Source organism: Crotalus tigris, unplaced genomic scaffold, assembly GCF_016545835.1.
Source record: "Crotalus tigris isolate CLP2741 ecotype Arizona unplaced genomic scaffold, ASM1654583v1 scf7180000022970.308977840:1548163, whole genome shotgun sequence".
Taxonomy (NCBI): domain Eukaryota; kingdom Metazoa; phylum Chordata; class Lepidosauria; order Squamata; family Viperidae; genus Crotalus; species Crotalus tigris.
In genome coordinates this window covers 1,692,041-1,709,480 of record NW_024099557.1, presented here as the reverse complement: position 1 = coordinate 1,709,480, position 17,440 = coordinate 1,692,041, and the positions used below count along the sequence as shown (strand labels likewise).

General features: G+C 45.3%; 1 protein-coding gene across 1 annotated transcript in view; it reads left to right on the top strand.

Moving 5' to 3' along the window:
- Positions 1-17,440, top strand: part of POLRMT (RNA polymerase mitochondrial) — a 73,618-nt gene that overhangs the window by 32,383 nt on the left and 23,795 nt on the right. The window contains exons 11-17 of the mRNA XM_039319264.1: positions 2,443-2,565; positions 3,951-4,073; positions 6,428-6,607; positions 8,230-8,316; positions 9,722-9,835; positions 14,815-14,867; positions 16,456-16,554. Of these exons, the coding sequence (XP_039175198.1) occupies positions 2,443-2,565; positions 3,951-4,073; positions 6,428-6,607; positions 8,230-8,316; positions 9,722-9,835; positions 14,815-14,867; positions 16,456-16,554 (779 nt within the window). The remainder of the gene's footprint in view (positions 1-2,442; positions 2,566-3,950; positions 4,074-6,427; positions 6,608-8,229; positions 8,317-9,721; positions 9,836-14,814; positions 14,868-16,455; positions 16,555-17,440) is intronic.

The following is a 17,440-nucleotide window of genomic DNA, read 5'->3' as shown; positions in this document are numbered from 1 at the left end:
TGCTTAGCAACAGATATTTTGGACTCAATTGTGGTAAAGTTGAGGATTACCTGTAGTTTATTCTGACGCATATGAATTTCTTTTTATTATTATTGATGATCGCACAGTCAGCCAGATGTTCAGACTGGATTTGGCATTTTGTCTACCTATCGAGTCCTTACCCAGGACCTGGGATAGGCAGATGTGGATGTTTGATGGTATTACAGATATCGTCGCAGGATGGAAGCAGTTCCTAATAAGGCCGCCTTTTGCAATTGACTAATAGCGAATTTGTCAATGCCAATGGTGTTCAAGTGGTGCTCCAGTTGTTTTGGGATTGCACCCAAGGAGCCTATGACTATTGGTACTACCCTTGCTTGCTTTTGCCACAGTCTTTCTATTTCTATTTGTAGGTCTTTGTATTTTGTTATCTTCTCCAGTACTTTCTCTTCTATTCTGCTGTCTCCAGGCACTGACACGTCCGTATCCAGACTTTTTTGTCTTTCTTATCGACAATTGTTAAGTCTGGGGTGTTATGTTGCAGGTGCTTGTCTGTTTGAATTCTGAAGTCCCGGAGCAGTTTAATTTTATCATTTTCTATGACTTTCTCTATTTTATGATCCCACCAGTTTTTGCTTACAGGCAAATGATATTTTTTGCAGATCTTCTAATGCACCATTGTTGCTACTTTGTCATGCCGCTGCTTGTAGTCAGTCTGTGCAATCTTCTTGCAACAGCTTACCAGGTGGTCCATTGTTTCTTCAGCTTCTTTGCATAGGCGGCACTTACTGTCTGTTGCTGTCTTCTCAATTTTGACTTTATATGCATTTGTCCTTAAGGCTTGGTCTTGTGCAGCCAGAATTATTATTATTATTATTATTATTATTATTATTATTATTATTATTATTATTATTATTATTATTACTATTATTATAGTGTAAACGGCCCATCGGCCTTTCTGGAATCTTGTCAGTCAATGGTGGATGGTGGTGGTGGAGATGATGTGATGCCCTGTTGCTTTTCCATTGCCATTTTCCAGCTTCTTTATAGTAGTAGTAGTAGTAGTAGTAGTGATAATAATAATAATAATAATAGACTTGCCTGTGTCCAAAACGTTGTGGGAACATAGGGTGGAAAAAGTTGTTGAGAATGAGAGGGTGAAGATCTGGTGGGACTTTCGAATACAGATAGATCGCCATTCGGAACACAACATACCAGATATTGCAGTTGTAGAGAACCGAAGCGTACAGCTGATTGATATCGCTGTACCAGGAGATGCCAGAGTCGAAGAAAAAGAACTGGAAAAAATGACGAAATATCACAACCTGGCCATCGAAACTCCGCGATTATGGATGAAACGTGTAACAGTGATACCCATTGTCATCGGAGCACTGGGAACTATGTCCAAAAACTTTGCAAAATACTTCAAAAAACTGCAGCTTCCTACAATAACTCCAGCAATGTTACAAAAAACTGCGCTACTCGGAACATCTTATATTTTAAGGAGATACCTGGTTGATACCTAGGATGCTGGCAGCAACTCCGCGCCAGTCAATTTGAATGTTTAGTTGACTAAGGTTCACGTCTAATGAATAATAATAATAATAACAACAACAACAAGGGTAGTACCAATAGTAATAGGCGCCTTGGGTGCAATCCCAGAACAAGTGGAGCACCACTTGAACACCATTGGCATTGACAAATTCGCTATTAGTCAATTGCAAAAGGCGGCCTTACTAGGAACTGCTTCCATCCTGCGACGATATCTGTAATACCATCAAACATCCAAATCTGCCTATCCCAGGTCCTGGGTAAGGACTCGATAGGTAGACAAAATACCAAATCCAGTCTGAACATCTGGCTGACTGTGCGATGATCCATAATAATAATAATAATAATAATAATAATAATAATAATTACAAATAGAAATAGAAAGATTGTGGCAAAAGCAAGCAAGGGTAGTACCAATAGTAATAGGCTCCTTGGGTGCAATCCCAAAACAACTGGAGCACCACTTGAACACCATTGGCATTGACAAATTTGCTATTAGTCAATTGCAAAAGGCGGCCTTATTAGGAACTGCTTCCATCCTGCGACGATATCTGTAATACCATCAAACATCCACATCTGCCAATCCCAGGTCCTGGGTAAGGACTCGATAGGTAGACAAAATGCCAAATCCAGTCTGAATATCTGGCTGACTGTGCGATGATCCATAATAATAATAATAATAATAATAATGAAGTTGGAAGGGACCTTGGAGGTCATCTAGTCCAACCCCCTGCTCAGGCAGGAAACCCTATACCATTTCAGACAAATGGCTGTCCAGTCTCTTAAAAACTTCCAGTGTTGGCGCATTCACAGCTTCTGGAGGCAGGTTTTCCTTGAAGTCTAGTGGCTAGTACGTGCTTGATTCTTCCCTGGAGTCATATTTTAAATTTGGTTTTCTTTCCTCCGGTGCAGGGCAAGAGGTGGTGGATGGACACCGATGAGCCGTGGCAAGTTTTGGCGTGTTGCATGGAGATCGCAAAGGCTGTTCGGTCTCCCAATCCTGCTGAATACGTCTCCCATTTTCCTGTTCATCAGGTAGAGCCTTATGGCGTTTGGAGGTCCTTTCCGCTTTGTTTTATATAGGGGGGGCGGGCGAGGGATGTGTGAACCTCATGAGGCTTTGAGGCAGCACCCTGATTTCTTTGTTTTTATTTATTAAATTTGTTTGCCACTTATCTCGCCTACCAGGGGTGACCCTGGGTGGTCTTTATTTATTTATTAAAATATTAATTATTCAGTTCCAGATTCCTGATGGCTTGGACTACAGGAGATGTAATTAAAGTACAAGTAGTCCTTGACTTACAACAGTAGATGGGCCGGGAAGTCACGCCAGTTGTTAAGCGGGTCACCCTGTGATCATGCTTGAGTTTATTACCTCTTGTGTGCCCGTCGTTAAACAAATGTTGCGGTCAATAAGTGAACACCACTGTCATTAAATGAATCCGATATCCACAAAAAGGTGTTTTTGTGTACTAGGGTGATGTGTCCCCCCACAACGTTGCATAGACTGGTGGACAATGAGACTTACACAGTAGATTGCAATTAATACACTTTTCAATGGCGCAATACAGATAGTCCTCGCTTACTGACCCTATTTGGGACCAGGAACTCTGTCACTAAAGGACGTGATCAAAGGTACCATGTCAAAGATGACCTTGCTGATTGATGACAGCAGTTATGGGTGGCATACAAGCTTAATATATAAATAATGCTAATTATACATGATTATGGGTAATTTTATTTAATTATAATGATTACCATAATCATTATTAATAACCATAAACCATTATTTGCAGACCCCAGGGGCCACAGTAGAACTTGCAGGGTTATGTGATTCAAGCTAATATGTAGTATAATTTGTGACTCCAGTCAGGATGCTTTTGGGTGGGGAGTGAAGAGGCCACTTTGTTAAAAGTCTTCGGTTGTTTCCAAATTACCTGTCAACGCTGCGAACATCGGATGTTTTTGCTTTGACAACAGTTGGAGATGCAACCATTTTCTTCTTATGTTTTACTTTTAGAGTTAGAGTTAGATGATGCTAGGGGGAGGAATGTGCATAAGAGTTTAGCTAGACATAACAATACTGGACCCTAGAGTGAGAACCAAGGTCGTTGAAATAAGAGATGATAAGAATTGGCCAGGCTGGAGAACTGGAGGGAAAGCCTGCATTTCAAGCTAATTGGGGAATGTGATTGATGACTGTTAATTGGAGGAGGGAATTGTGCTTTGATACTATGTGCTCAGGGGAGGGGAATTTAGTTTTTGGCTTCAATTATGTTAGTGCTGAATCTCTAGAATCTCTAATAAAGATTCTTTAAGGTTAAACAATGCCTCAAAGTTCTTTGAAGGGTTTCATCTGTCGGAACCATGACATTACTGGCACTGGCTAATTCTCTCTGGTGGCCTTTTTCTCTTTCCAGGATGGTTCATGCAATGGGCTTCAGCACTACGCCGCACTCGGGCGCGACGTGCTTGGCGCCTTCTCTGTCAATCTCATCCCGTCAGCAGTTCCTCAGGACGTCTACACCTCTGTGGCTCAACAGGTGAGGCTGCGGCTTGGTCTGAACAGCTGCCAGCAGAAGCAGCTTCGTCTACAAGTGCCTTCTTTCATCCTGCACTTACATTCAGCTTCTGAAGAGCATAACCTCAGTGGTATGTACAGGTAGTCCCGGACTGACAGCTGTTCGTTTAATGACCATAACCCGTTCCAGCATCCCCACGGTCACATGATCAAAATTCAGACACTTGGCAACTGGTTTATATTTATGACGGTTGCTAGTGTCCCGGGGTCATGTGATCCCCTTTTGCGACCATCTGACAAGCAAAGTCAATGGGGGAAGCCAGATTCATTTAACAACCGGGTTACTAGCTTAACCACTGAAGGGATTCACTTAACAACTGCGGCAAGAAAAGTCATAAAATGGGGCCAAACTCACTTAACAGAACTTTTGGGCTCAGTTGTGGTCGTAGGTCAAGGACCATTTGTATTGTAGAGGAGTAAATCCACTGGCATCTTGCAGGAAGACTAGCTGTATGGAACCTCCATGATCAGGAATGGTTTATCTCCAGAATGCCAGGCTGTTGTAATATATTAGCAACAGCGATGGCCTTTGAGTTTTTCGAAGCTTTCTGGAATCAGATGTCCATAGCACACAATCGAAACAGGTGGTAGAACTGGGACTCTTTTTAGGTGGTTCACACATTGCATCAGTTGTCCAATTGTTGGCAAATGCTTGAACAGGGGGTTGGACTGGAAGACCTCCAAGTCCCTTTCATCCTGCAACGGTTGTAAATGTGAAAAATGGTCCTAAGTCACTTTTTTCAGTGACATTGTAAGTGAATGTTCACTAAATGAACTGTTACAAGTTGAGTAGTACTTTAATATTAATATTTACTATAGATAGATAGATAGATAGATAGATAGATAGATAGATAGATAGATAGATAGATAGATAGATAGATAGATAGATGTTGGATGAAACATCTGGTCTATCAAATATAGGATAAATCAGTCTGTTCTGCGTTTTGCACCAATCTAAGAGCATTTTTTGCAGGCAGACGTCCCTATTGTGGACACTGTAAATTCAAAATTTTGTGGCTAATGCAGCTGCCTAACATGCAAAGCTGCCCAGGTTCAAATCCCAGAGGGGTATGATTAGCTGATGAGAGCTAAAGAGCTTGAAATAGCTACACTAGTCTCCCTTTAACTCTTTGTCAGCCACAAAATTTTGAAGATATAGATATATATACATATATACACACACACACATACACATACATATTATGTATGTATATTAATATATGGACTCCAGAAGATGGTAGAGGACAGGAAGGCCTGGAGGAACGTTGTCCATGGGGTTGCGATGGGTCGGTCCAACAGGCCGCTGGCTCTCCTCCCCTCTTTGTCAGCCAGTCAAGGGAGTATATATACAGAAAGTTTTTTTGACAGACCGGTCTGATTGATTGCACCTTGGCATTTTTTCTGTCTGAAAAACTTTCTATATATATACTCCCTTGACTCTGCTGACAAAGAGGGGAGGAGAGCCGGTGGCCTGGTGGTTAATATATTGCCTAGCATGTAGACTGCCCTGGTTCGAATCCCATAAAGGGTGTGGCTAGCTGATGAGGACAAATGAGTCCGAAATAGCTATACTAGTCTTCCACTTAAATAATAATAATAATAGTAGTAGTAGTAAAGTTGGAAGGGACCTTGGAGGTCATCTAGTCCAACCCCCTGCTCGGGCAGGAAACCCTACACCATTTCGGACAAATGGCTGTCCAGTCTCTTCTTAAAAACTTCCAGTGTTGGAGCATTTACTGCTTCTGGAGGCAAGCTGTTCCACTGATTAATTGTTCTCACTGTCAGGAAGTTTCTCCTTAGTTCTAGGATTGCTTCTCTCCTTGATTAGTTTCCACCCGTTGCTTCTTGTCCTGCCTTCAGGTGCTTTGGAAAATAGCTTAATTCCCTCTTCTTTATGGCAGCCCCTGAGATATTGGAATACTGCTATCATGTCCCCCCTTGTCCTTCTCTTCGTTAAACTAGACATACCCAATTCTAGCAACCGTTCCTTATATGTTTTAGCCTCCAGTCCCCTAATCATCTTTGTTGTTCTTTAACTCTTGTCAGCAAAAAGCAATCTGAATATATAACAAGTAATACTCAACTTACAACAGTTCATTTAGTGAACATTCAGTTACAATGGTATGTGTGTGTGTATATACACACACACATGCATGCTAATATAAGGTTTATATTAATATTAAATATCTGTTAACAAGGGACCAACTGCAATGCAATGATCTTGCAATGCAAGATCAAAATCCCTGGTCCTCAGAGCTTGCTTAGAAGCCTGTCCCATTGGCTACCCTTTTATCCTGATTGCTTTCCCCAATGTAGGTGGAGATAGCCCGGAAGAAAGACGCGGCAAATGGAGTCAAAATTGCTCAGGTCCTGGACGGCTACATTACTCGGAAGGTGGTGAAGCAGACAGTAATGACGGTTGTGTATGGAGTCACCCAATACGGGGGGCGTCTCCAGATAGAAAAACAGCTCAAGGAGATTGAAAACTTCCCGAAGGTGAATATTCTTCTATCTCCTTTTTTTTCTTCCTAAAACAAAGATTAAGAGGGCAGACTGTCTTTACAGTAGGTCCTGGGCTGCAGGTAGCTGCTCTCTTCTTTCTCAATCTCAGCAACTTTAAGATGAGTGGACTTCAACTCCCAGAATTCATTGTTTTCAAAGTGAAAGTTTAGCCCTAAATCAGAGGTCCCCAATCTTTTGGGCACCAAAGACGGTTTTGTGGAGAGAGTTTTTTCCGCGGACCAGAGGGTGTGTGGTTTTGTGTGCTGCCTGCATCTTGCGGATGGGGCTTTCCGGTTTGTGCAGACCGGTTCCTGGCATGCCGTGGCCCAGTACTGATCCACGGACCGGGGGTTGGGGACCCCCTGCCCTAAATGATACAACCAAGATCAGAATTCATATTTTTGAATAACAGCGACTTCTAGAGAAATCCCTCACATTACTACCACGATGAACAGATTGTGGTCGTGTTGGGTTCCTCTCTCCCTCTGGATAATAACCATAAAGTTGCCTAGAATGGCTTTGTTTTTGCAGAGTCTTCTAGGATTATGTCTCTGTGTCAGAAGGGAGAAGGGGTCATTAATTCCTCCTCTCAAACCCAATAAGGCAGGGTTCTTCAAACTTGGCCCTTTTCTGACTCGTGGTCTCCAACTCCCAGAAGTCCTGAGCCAGCCATGCTGAGGGGACAGGGAGAGGTTTCCATGCTGAGCTATGTTGGCTTAGGAATTCTGGGAGTTGAAGTCCACGAGTCATAAAAAGACCCTGGTTCCCCACCCCTGCTTTAGAGTCAAGATCCAGTTGGTCATTGCACAACAGCTACTGGGAAATAAGACAGGAGGAAACTGATTCTTTTTGTTGTCTTCTCAAAAGGCTTTAGAAATGTAGAAATATTGTTTGGCTCAGGGATTCTGGGAATTGAAGTCCACAAATCATAAAGGGGCCATAGTTCCCCACTCCTGGATTCGATAGATAGGTTTTGAGACTGCTGGGGTGGCCTAGTGGTTAGAATGCAGTATTGCAGGCTAACTCACTATTCATTGCCAGAAGTTCGATCCTGACCGGATCAAGGTTGACTCAGCCTTCCATCCTTCCGAGGTCGGTAAAATGAGGACCCAGATTGTTGGGGGGGGGGTCAATAGCCTGACTCTGTAAACTGCTTAGAGAGGGCTGTAAAGCACTATCAGTCTAAGACAGTGGTTCTCAACCTTTTTAATGCTGTGACCCCCAACTGGTCGTAAGTTGAGGACTACTCAACCGGTCGTAAGTCGAGGACTACTCAACTGGTGCAGCACCGTTTGCAGAATGGGACTTTTGGCGAGCTCAGCAGGGCAGAGACAGCCTGGACAATTCCTATTGGCTTTTGAAAGCCAATAGAATTAGACTCTATTCAAGAGAGTCTATTCTATTGGCTTTCAAAAGCCAATAGAATAAAAGGGAGTAGCACAGCTAAGGAAAAGGGGGAAAAAATGGTGGACTGCGTTGTTTGGCGACCCCTGTGAAATGGTCGTTCGACCCCAAATGGGGTCCCGACCCATAGATGAAGAACCACTGGTCTAAGAGCTACACCTGTTGTATTGCTTGTCTACAGTTCTTATGCAATTTTTTTCCCCTGCCTCTAGGAGGATATTTGGCAAGCTTCCAAGTATCTTGTCCAGCAAGTCTTCCAAAGCCTTTCCGAAATGTTCTCCGGGTCTCGGGAAATTCAGGTAAAACTTCTGATTGTAATTTAAAAGAATTTGGCACTTCCTTTTTTTCCTCTTTTAGTCTGATGCTCTGACCTGGGTGCAAGCGCCATGCTAAAATGATTAATAGTTTAATGCTGGTTTACAGGTAGTCCTCAACTTACAACCCTTCATTTAGTGATTGTTCAAAGTTACAACAGAACTGGGGAAAAAAAAGTAATTTATGGCCGTTTTTACATGACTGTTGCAGCATCCCCATGGTCAACGTGATCAAAATTCGGACGCTTGACTCATATTTATGAGAGTTGCGATGTTCTAGGGTCACGTGATCCCCTTTTGCGACCTTCTGACAAAGTCTCTTAACAACTGTGCCACTGACATAACAACTGCAGCGATTCATTTAACCACTGTGGCAATAAAATGGGGCAAAAATTTACTTAACAACCTGTCTGGCTTAGCAACGGAAACTTTGAGCTCAGTTTGTGGTTGAAAGTCAAGGACTACCTGTATTCAGTAAATCAAAAGCCTTTGGTTTAGCAGAAGCTATCAGCAAGAGGAGGACAATCTTTGAGGGATCAGAGATTGCATTTATTGTGGGGCCTCAGCACTGAGGTGAAGATAAGAATAGCCAGAGTTTATGTTGTGTGGGGGATAGGCGGTTGGGTAGGGTACGATGATGATGATGATGATGTGATTTTAACCCTGCCTTTATTGTTGTTTATAAAGTAACTCATGAAGAACATACCTAATACTTCCTCCTCCTATTTCCCCCGCAACAAGCCTGTGAGGTAAATTAAGCTGGGAGAGAATGACAGGCCCAAAATCACCCAGCCGGCTTTCATGCCTAAGGCGGAACTAGAACTCACCATCTCCTGGTGATTGGCCCAAAGTCATTAAGCCGTCTCTCATTCCTAAGGCAGGACTAGAACTCACCATCTCCTGGTGATTGGCCCAAAGTCACCCAGCCGCCTCTCATTCCTAAGGCGGGACTAGAACTCACCGTCTCCTGGGGATTGGCCCAAAGTCACCCAGCCGGCTTTCATGCCTAAGGCGGGACTAGAACTCACCATCTCCTGGGGATTGGTCCAAAGTCACCAAGCCGTCTCTCATTCCTAAGATAGGACTAGAACTCACCATCTCCTGGTGATTGGCCCACACAGCCAGCTTTTGTGCTTAAGGCAGGACTGTAATTCACTGTCTCCCACTTTCTAGTTATGTGATAATAACGTACGCATTTGGGAGTACAGTTCTTGGACTTCTTAACTCACAAAACCAACAGGATGCCCGTGGGGGAATTCAAAGCTGGTGGCATCTCTGAATTTTCTCCCGAAATTCCGAACACGGTCCCTTTCCTAAGCTGTTTCCCCTCCCCCACCCTCTCCCACCCCACGCCAAACTCTCTTGTTCACTATCCCTTTTGGTCTTGCAGAACTGGCTGACCGAAAGTGCCTGGCTGATTTCCAAGATCGGCCAGACGGTGGAGTGGGTGACCCCCCTGGGCCTGCCCATCATTCAGCCTTACCACAACAAGAAATCCATGTTGGTAAGATATCTGTTTATGTCCCTCCAAGGTCAGAAAATGATATTAAATCAAGATCCAGAGGTGTGTGGTTTGTGGGAGGTGTTACTCCGAACTACCGTCGGTCCTCGGACTTTACAACCATTCAGTTAGTGACCAGTCAAAGTTACAACGGCACTGGAAAAAGTGACTTAGAATCGGTCCTCCCACTTAAGACTGTTGCAGCGTCCCCACAGTCACCTCACCAAAATCTGGGCATTTGGCATCTGCCGTGTATTTACAGTAGTTGCTGCATTCTGGGGTCACATGATTCCCCCTTTGCAGCTGTCCCAGGTGGCTTCCGACAGGCGAAGGCCACAGGAGAAGTCAGACTCGCTCGTGGCCGCAGGATTCACTTAACAGCTGCAGTGATTCATTTAACAACCGTGGCAAAAAAAAAGGCATAAAATCAGGCGTGACTCTGTTAACATCTGCTTTGCTTAGTAATGGAAATTCTGACCTCGATTGTGGACGTAAGTTGAGGACCACCTATACCAGGGCTAGGCAACCTTGGCTCTTTTATGACTCGTGGACTTCAACGCCCAGAATTCCTGAGCCAGCATGAGGGAAACTTTGGCTCTTTTATGACTCGTGGACTTCAACTCCCAGAATTCCTGAGCCAGCCATGCTGAGGGGAAAGGGAGAGGCTTCCAAGCTGAGCCATGCTGGCTCAGGAATTCTGGGAGTTGAAGTCCACGAGTCATGAAGGGACCATAGTTTCTCCATGCTGGCTCAGGAATTCTGGGAGTTGAAGTCCACAAGTCATAAAAAGAGCCAAGGTTGCCTACCCCTGACCTATACAATCCAAAAAAGAGGTACTTTTTGGTTTAAATCAGTAAATTCCCGTTTCTCTCCCCCCCCCCCCAATTGGGCTGCAGAAGAGATCTTGAGGATTAGAGTCTTCCATATTTTTTGATGATTATAATTTGTGCAAATCATCTTGGCTAAATCTGTAATGATCCAACAGGAATGAAGTTACCCTGAAAGAGGACTAACTTCTTTTTCCTTCTCCCTCCCTCCCATCCTCCTCTTTTTTCCTTTCCTCCTTCTCTTCTTCCTCCTTCTCCTTTTTTTCCTTCTCCTTCCCATCCTCTTTTCTACTCCTCTTCCTCTCTAACTCCTTCCTCTTCCTCTGCTTATTTTTTCCTTCTCTCTTCCTCCTCCTCCTCCTCCATCCCACTTTTCTTCCTCTCCTTCCTCCTCCTCCATCTCACTTATCTTCCTCCTCTCCTCTTCCTCCACCTCCCCCCTTTTCCTTCTCCCACCCACCCTCTTTCTCTTCTCTTCTTCTCCTTCTGCTGTATCTTACTTCTCTTCCCCTCCTTCCTCCTCCTCCCTTTTTCCTCCTCTCCTCCTCCTCCATCTACTTCTCTGCCTCTTCTCCCCTCCTTCTGTTTTTTTCTTCCTCCCTCCCTCCATCTCACTTCTCTTTTTCTTCTTCCTCCCTCCCTCCCGCCCGCCCGCCCTCCCTCCCATCCTCCTCTTCCTCCTCTTCTCCTCCTTCAAACAGAGGCAGGAAACAGAAAGCTGAGGCCAGCTTGAAATGTGGGTGCTGGGGTTTTCTGGGGTGTGGGGGAGACTTACAGTCAAGAGCACCCCCTCCCTGCCCACCGGGGAGCCTCCAAACAAGGGAGGGGAGAGTGGTGGCATGACTCAGCATTTTGCAGTGCTGGAAGGCGTGAGTCAGCCATTCAGGGGAGGGTGACTCAGCAGACAGGACAGCCAAGGGGGATTTTGCCAGGAGTAGCAAACAGCTGCTGAAGCTTCGGGAAGAAAAGAGTGAATTTTTGTCTTGCCCGTGGCTTTTTTTTTTTTTTAATTATTTTGTTTTGTTTTCTCCTCCACCCTTTCAAATACACAAACCCATCCACACTGCACACGCTCACCCTCTCCCTAAAAAGAAATAGTGGGGTTTATTTCAGAAAGCAGAGCTGGTTAACCCAGTGTTTCTCAACCTTGACCATTTTAAGGCATGTGGACTTCAACTCCCAGAATTCCACAGCCAGCAATGCTGGCTGTGGAATTCTGGGAGTTGAAGTCCACATGCCTTAAAATGGTTAAGGTTGAGAAACACTGGGTTAAATGGAGGGCCACTGATTTATTGGTTATGATTATCTCTTGCTTCCCACCCCCAATAATTTACTTGTTTCTCAGCCTTGGCCCCTTTAAAAGGCGTGAGGACTTCAACTCCCAGAATTCCGTGCTGGAATTTATACTCTGTTTACATCAGTTGCCCTGAAGAATTGAGGGGCCTTATGCTCTGGCCTCTCTCTCAGGGGAGGAGGGGGCAGCCAGCCCCACCTGCTGGGTCAGAGGGAACGGCAACTACACAACAACACTTTGAGGAATCCAGACCCAAGTTTGCTTTCCCCCCCCACATTCCCTTTTAACATCACATCCTTAAGATTGCAGAGGAATTGACTTTGTACTGACCTGTCCTTAAATATTGTGTGTGTAAAAGGGGGGGGGGGCAGAGCGCAAAGCCGCTCTGATGATGTTACCTAGTTGGGTAATGAGACGTCTGCAAGAAAACAACCAAGCTCAGAGAGCACCAAGGAACCCACAATCCTCCTCTTCTCCCCTGCAAACCCCACTCCCTCCTAGCACTGATGATGTTACCTAGTTGGGTAACGAGACGTCTGCAAGAAAAAAACCCAGCTCAGAGAGCAGCAAGGCTGAATGATGTTGGCCTGTTGTTCAAGGCACCATTGCACAGGACATAGAGGAGAAAGGTTTTTTTTGGGGGGGGGGCAAAAAGCTTTCAAAACGCGACCCTTTTGGAGGGTCCCAGTGCTCTGTTTTGTGCCAAGCTGCCTCCAGTCAGAAACGGTTGTTTTCAGAAGAAGATGGGTCAGTCGTTACCATTTTGGAAGTTGTTTGTTTGTTTTTAAACTCAAACTGGAGTGTTTCAAACACTTTGGAAATGATGAAGCTCTGCTTCAGTTGTTTCAGACCTATTTTGCACTTGAGACCGATTTTGGAACGTGTTGGCAGGCTCAATCCCGAAGCCACTTTTGCCAAAAGGTAACTGGACTGTGTTGGTTTGGATTTTTTTTTTGGGGGGGGGCGTTCTTTGAAAACATTTTGCTTCTCATCCAGGAAGCTTCTTCTGTTCTAACTGGCTGTTGGGGAACGGAAGGATTTATATCCTCCTGATAACCCTCCTATTTATAAAGAATAACGGAGGGACCTTTGAGGTCTTCTAGGCCAGGGGTCCCCAACCCCCGGTCTGTGGACCACTACCACTCCACGGCATGCCAGCAACCAGTCCGCACAAACAAGCAAGGCCCCATCCGTGGGATGCAGGCAGCACACAAAACCACGCACTCTCCGGTCCGTGGAAAAACCTTTCTCCACGGAACCGGTCCCTGGTGCCCAAATGTTTGGGGACCTCTGTTCTAGTCCAACCTCCTGCTCAGGCAGGAAAACCTATATCATTTAATAATGATGATGATGTTGGAAGGGACCTTGAAGGTCATCTAGTCCAACCCCCTGCTCAGGCAGGAAACCCTATACCAGACATGTCAAACACAAGCCCGGGGGCCAGATGCGGCCCGCAAAGTGGTTTCATGTGGCCCGTGAAGCCATCCTGGAAACAGTGAGGGAATGGACCCCACTGCCTTGGCCCTGGCCCAGGCTGGCCGGGAGCCAATGTACAATTTTGTGGTGGCCATCTATGGTGAAACGCATTCAGTCTTAGCTCCACAAGGCCGTCTGGAAACAGCGAGGAACCAGCCCCTGCTGTATCGGCCCCACCCCCTGGGTGCATACTGGGGAGGTGTCAACCTTTATGAGGAATGAAGAAATGGACCATTCCTTGGCACTTGCCCCGGTCCCACCCCCTTCTGCCAGAGACCTTCAGATCTTTCCCACTCCTGCCCAGGCCCCCACAGCCCCCCTTGACGCGAACGATGTAGAGCTGGCCATGCCCACCCAGTAGGCCACACCCACTCCATCCACGCCCACCCAGTAGGCCGCACCCACCCTGGCCACATCCACCCAGCCCCCCAAGGGCAACCACAGTGCTGATGCGACCCTCAATGAAATTGAGTTTGACACCCCTGCCCTATAACATTTCGGACAAATCGCTGTCCAGTCTCTTCTTAAAAACTTCCAGCGTTGGGGCATTCACAGCTTCTGGAGGCAGGTTGTTCCACTGGTTAATTGTTCTACTGTCAGGAAGTTTCTCCTTAGTTCTAGGTTGCTTCTCTCCTTGATTAGTTTCCATCCGTTGCTCCTTGTCCTGCCTTCAGGCGCTTTGGAGAAGAGCTTGACTCCCTCTTCTTTGGGGCAGCCCCTGAGATATTGGAAGACTGCTATCATGTCCTCCCTCGTCCTTCTCTTCATTAAACTAGACATGCCCAATTCTTGCAATTGTTCTTCATATGTTTTAGCCTCCAGGTCCCTAATCATCTTTGTTGCTCTTCTCTTCAATCTTTCCAGAGTCTCAGCTTCTTTTTTAATATCGTGGTGACCAAATCTGGATGCCGTATTCCAAGTCTGGTCTTATCAAGGCATTGTAAATGGTACTAACACTTCACGTGATCTTAATTCTATCCCTCTGTTCATGCAGCCTAGAAACCAGCATTTACTTCCAGTTTCCAACAACAAACACCCCATAGCAAACAATGGATTCACTTAACCGTGGTGTTCATTTAATGACCATGGCAGTCCCTTAACGGTGTTTAACCGCCAGAAAACAGATCATAAAATTCGGCACTTTCACATGGTGACCAGCTTAACAACCCTCACACAACCAAAATTTAGGCTGAATGATGGTAGTAAGTCAAAGTCTAACTGTACATGGGTGCATCCCATTAGTTGGCAAGAATTGTACTCAGATCACGATAAGTACAGATAAATGCTCTGAAAATCCCTCTTGATCCTTATGTTCTTCTCTGTACTGACTTTCAGGAATGCTTCTTATAACCAAAATTGCTTTTTTTCTCTCTCTTTCTGTCCAGGTAAAGGGTGAGTTGCAGAACCTCCACTTAAAGTCAAGCTACAAGGTGGACCAGTGAGTATCTCTCTGAAGTAAACAGTTTTCTCTAAAGTCCAGAGTGGGAAATCTGTAGCCATCCAAATTCTGTTGGATGATAGGACAAGAAGCGACAGATGGAAACCTAATTAAGGAGAGATCCAGCCTAGAATTAAGGAAACATTTCCTGACAGAACAATTAATCAGTGGAACGGCTTGCCTCTGGAAGTTGTGGGTTCTCCAACACTGGAGTTATTAAGAAGAGATTGGACAACCATTTGTCTGAAATGATAGAGTTTCCTACCTGAGCAGTGGATTGGACTAGAAGACCTCTAAGGTCCCTTCCAATCCTGTTATTCTGTTATACTGTTAAAAGTCCAGTTCTCCTTAATTCCGGCTGGCACAGTCTAGGTATAGGGGTGGGCAACCTTGGCTCTTTTATGACTCATGGACTTCAACTCCCAGAATTCCTGAGCCAGCATGGCTCAGCTTGGAAACCTCTCCCTTTCCCCTCAGCATGGCTGGCTCAGGAATTCTGGGAGTTGAAGTCCACAAGTCATAAAAGAGCCAAGGTTGCCTACTCCTGGTCTAGGAGGAGCCTCTACGGTTATTTGTGTCCTCCTCCAACTTAAAAAGAAAATGCCATTGATCAAATATGCTTAACGATTGGTGAGGTTATTATTATTTTTTTTTCAAATTCAATCCCTGATTTTGAACTAGGAAATATAGGAAGTATAGGGTTTCCTGTCTGAGCAGGGGGTTGGACTAGATGACCTTCAAGGTCCTTTCCATCATCATCATTATTATTATTATATGCATTTTATTTATTTATTAGATTTGGAGCGGTGTGATGGCCTAGTGGGGTGAAAATGCTCGCCTCCCACTCTGAAGGTTGAGAGTTCAATCCCAGGCAGTGGGCAGAAGTTTATCAGGGGGCAAAGAGAAAAATATCTGCTGCAAACTTTGCATAGGCGTCAGGAAGGGCATCCAGCCAGTAAATGCTCAGCTCCATTCAGCCACTCCAACTCCACCCTGAATAAAAGGATTACAGGGTCGTTAAAAGGGAGTTTTGTTTATTTATTAGCTTTGTTTGCAAATCCAAAATACTTATTAAGTTTGTTTACAAATCCAAGGCTTTTATTTTCCTGTTTCTTAACTGTCCACCTCTGTCAGAGGTTTGGCTTTATAGGTGAAATCAATTCAGCTTAGGTGCTCCCTACCTGGGGTAACAGACGAGGCATCTGAAGAGTTGCATCAATTTTCTCTAGTGATATTGATTGATTGATTGATTGATTGATTGGGTTTGTCTAACCATCCATCTCAAAGAGCGACTGTGGCAAACAATCATACATCTAATTCTTCGGGTGCTTCATGATAAAGCATGTTTCTCAATCTCAGCCACGTTAAGGCAGGTGGACTTCAAGTCCCAGAATTCCCTAGCCAGCATGGAATTCTGGGAGTGGAAGTCCACAAAAGTCTTAAAAGTGGCCAGGTTTGGAGAGCCCGGGGCTACATTAATGGGACTGTTGGATGGAAATGTTGGTTAGCTGCTACAGATGGGTCTCGATTAGGGTGGGTCAGACGGATCTGGAATTCAAACGCTTTCCTGCTCTTTTTTTCTCTCCAGGAAGCCAAATACACGAAAGCAGAAGAATGCTTTTCCACCCAACTTCATCCATTCTCTGGATTCCAGCCACATGATGTTGACAGCTTTGCACTGTCAAAAGTAAGAAGGCCAAGAATGGGAATTTGAGAGGGAGGGTGTGTTTCCCCTTTGATGGGTACGTTCATTTTTTAAAATTTATTTATCCTGCACACTACAGATAGTCCTCTGCTTAACGATCACAACTGAACCCAAAATTACTGTTGCTCAGCAAGGCCTTTGTTAAAAGAGAATTTTGCCCCCAGTTTACAACCTTTCTTTATCACCGTGGTTAAGTGAATTGCTGCACTTGTTAAGTCTTAGTAACTCGGTTGTTAAGTAAATCTGGCTTCTCCGGTTGAATAGAATAGAGCTGGAAGGGACCTTGGGGGGTCTTCTAGTCCAGCCCCCTGCTCAAGCAGGAGAACCTGTACCAGTGATGGCGAACCTTTTAGAGGCTGAGTGCCCAAAAACTGGCCCCGCCCCCACTCCCCCCCCCGGCACCGCCCTGCCTGCCCACAGGACCACTCACCACCTCCAGGGCCCACCGCAGATCACCCAGGCAGTCCAGCAGCACTATGGCAGCCACACCCTCTGCCCACGCCCTGCAGCATCAACTACATGATGGGGTGTGAGGACAGAGTCTTGTCTATGCTGCCTGGCTGCCATGTCCTTGGCTGCGCTGCTCCGTGTGGGCCACACTCGAGGGCGACTCTCCTTCAGGGGGGGCTGCTGGAGAGGAGGGGGTCACGGGGGGAGGCAAGGTTGAGGCAACGGCACGTGTGCCCACAGAGAGCTCCGAGTGCCGCCTCTGGCACCCGTGCCATAGGTTCGCTACCACTGACCTATACCAGGGCTTTTCAACCTTTTTACCGATTGTACCACTTTTAGGATATGGCAATATTCGAGTACCACCTGGCAAGGTGTCAAAAACGTAATGACCAAAAAAAAAAAAAAAAACCTGTTCAAA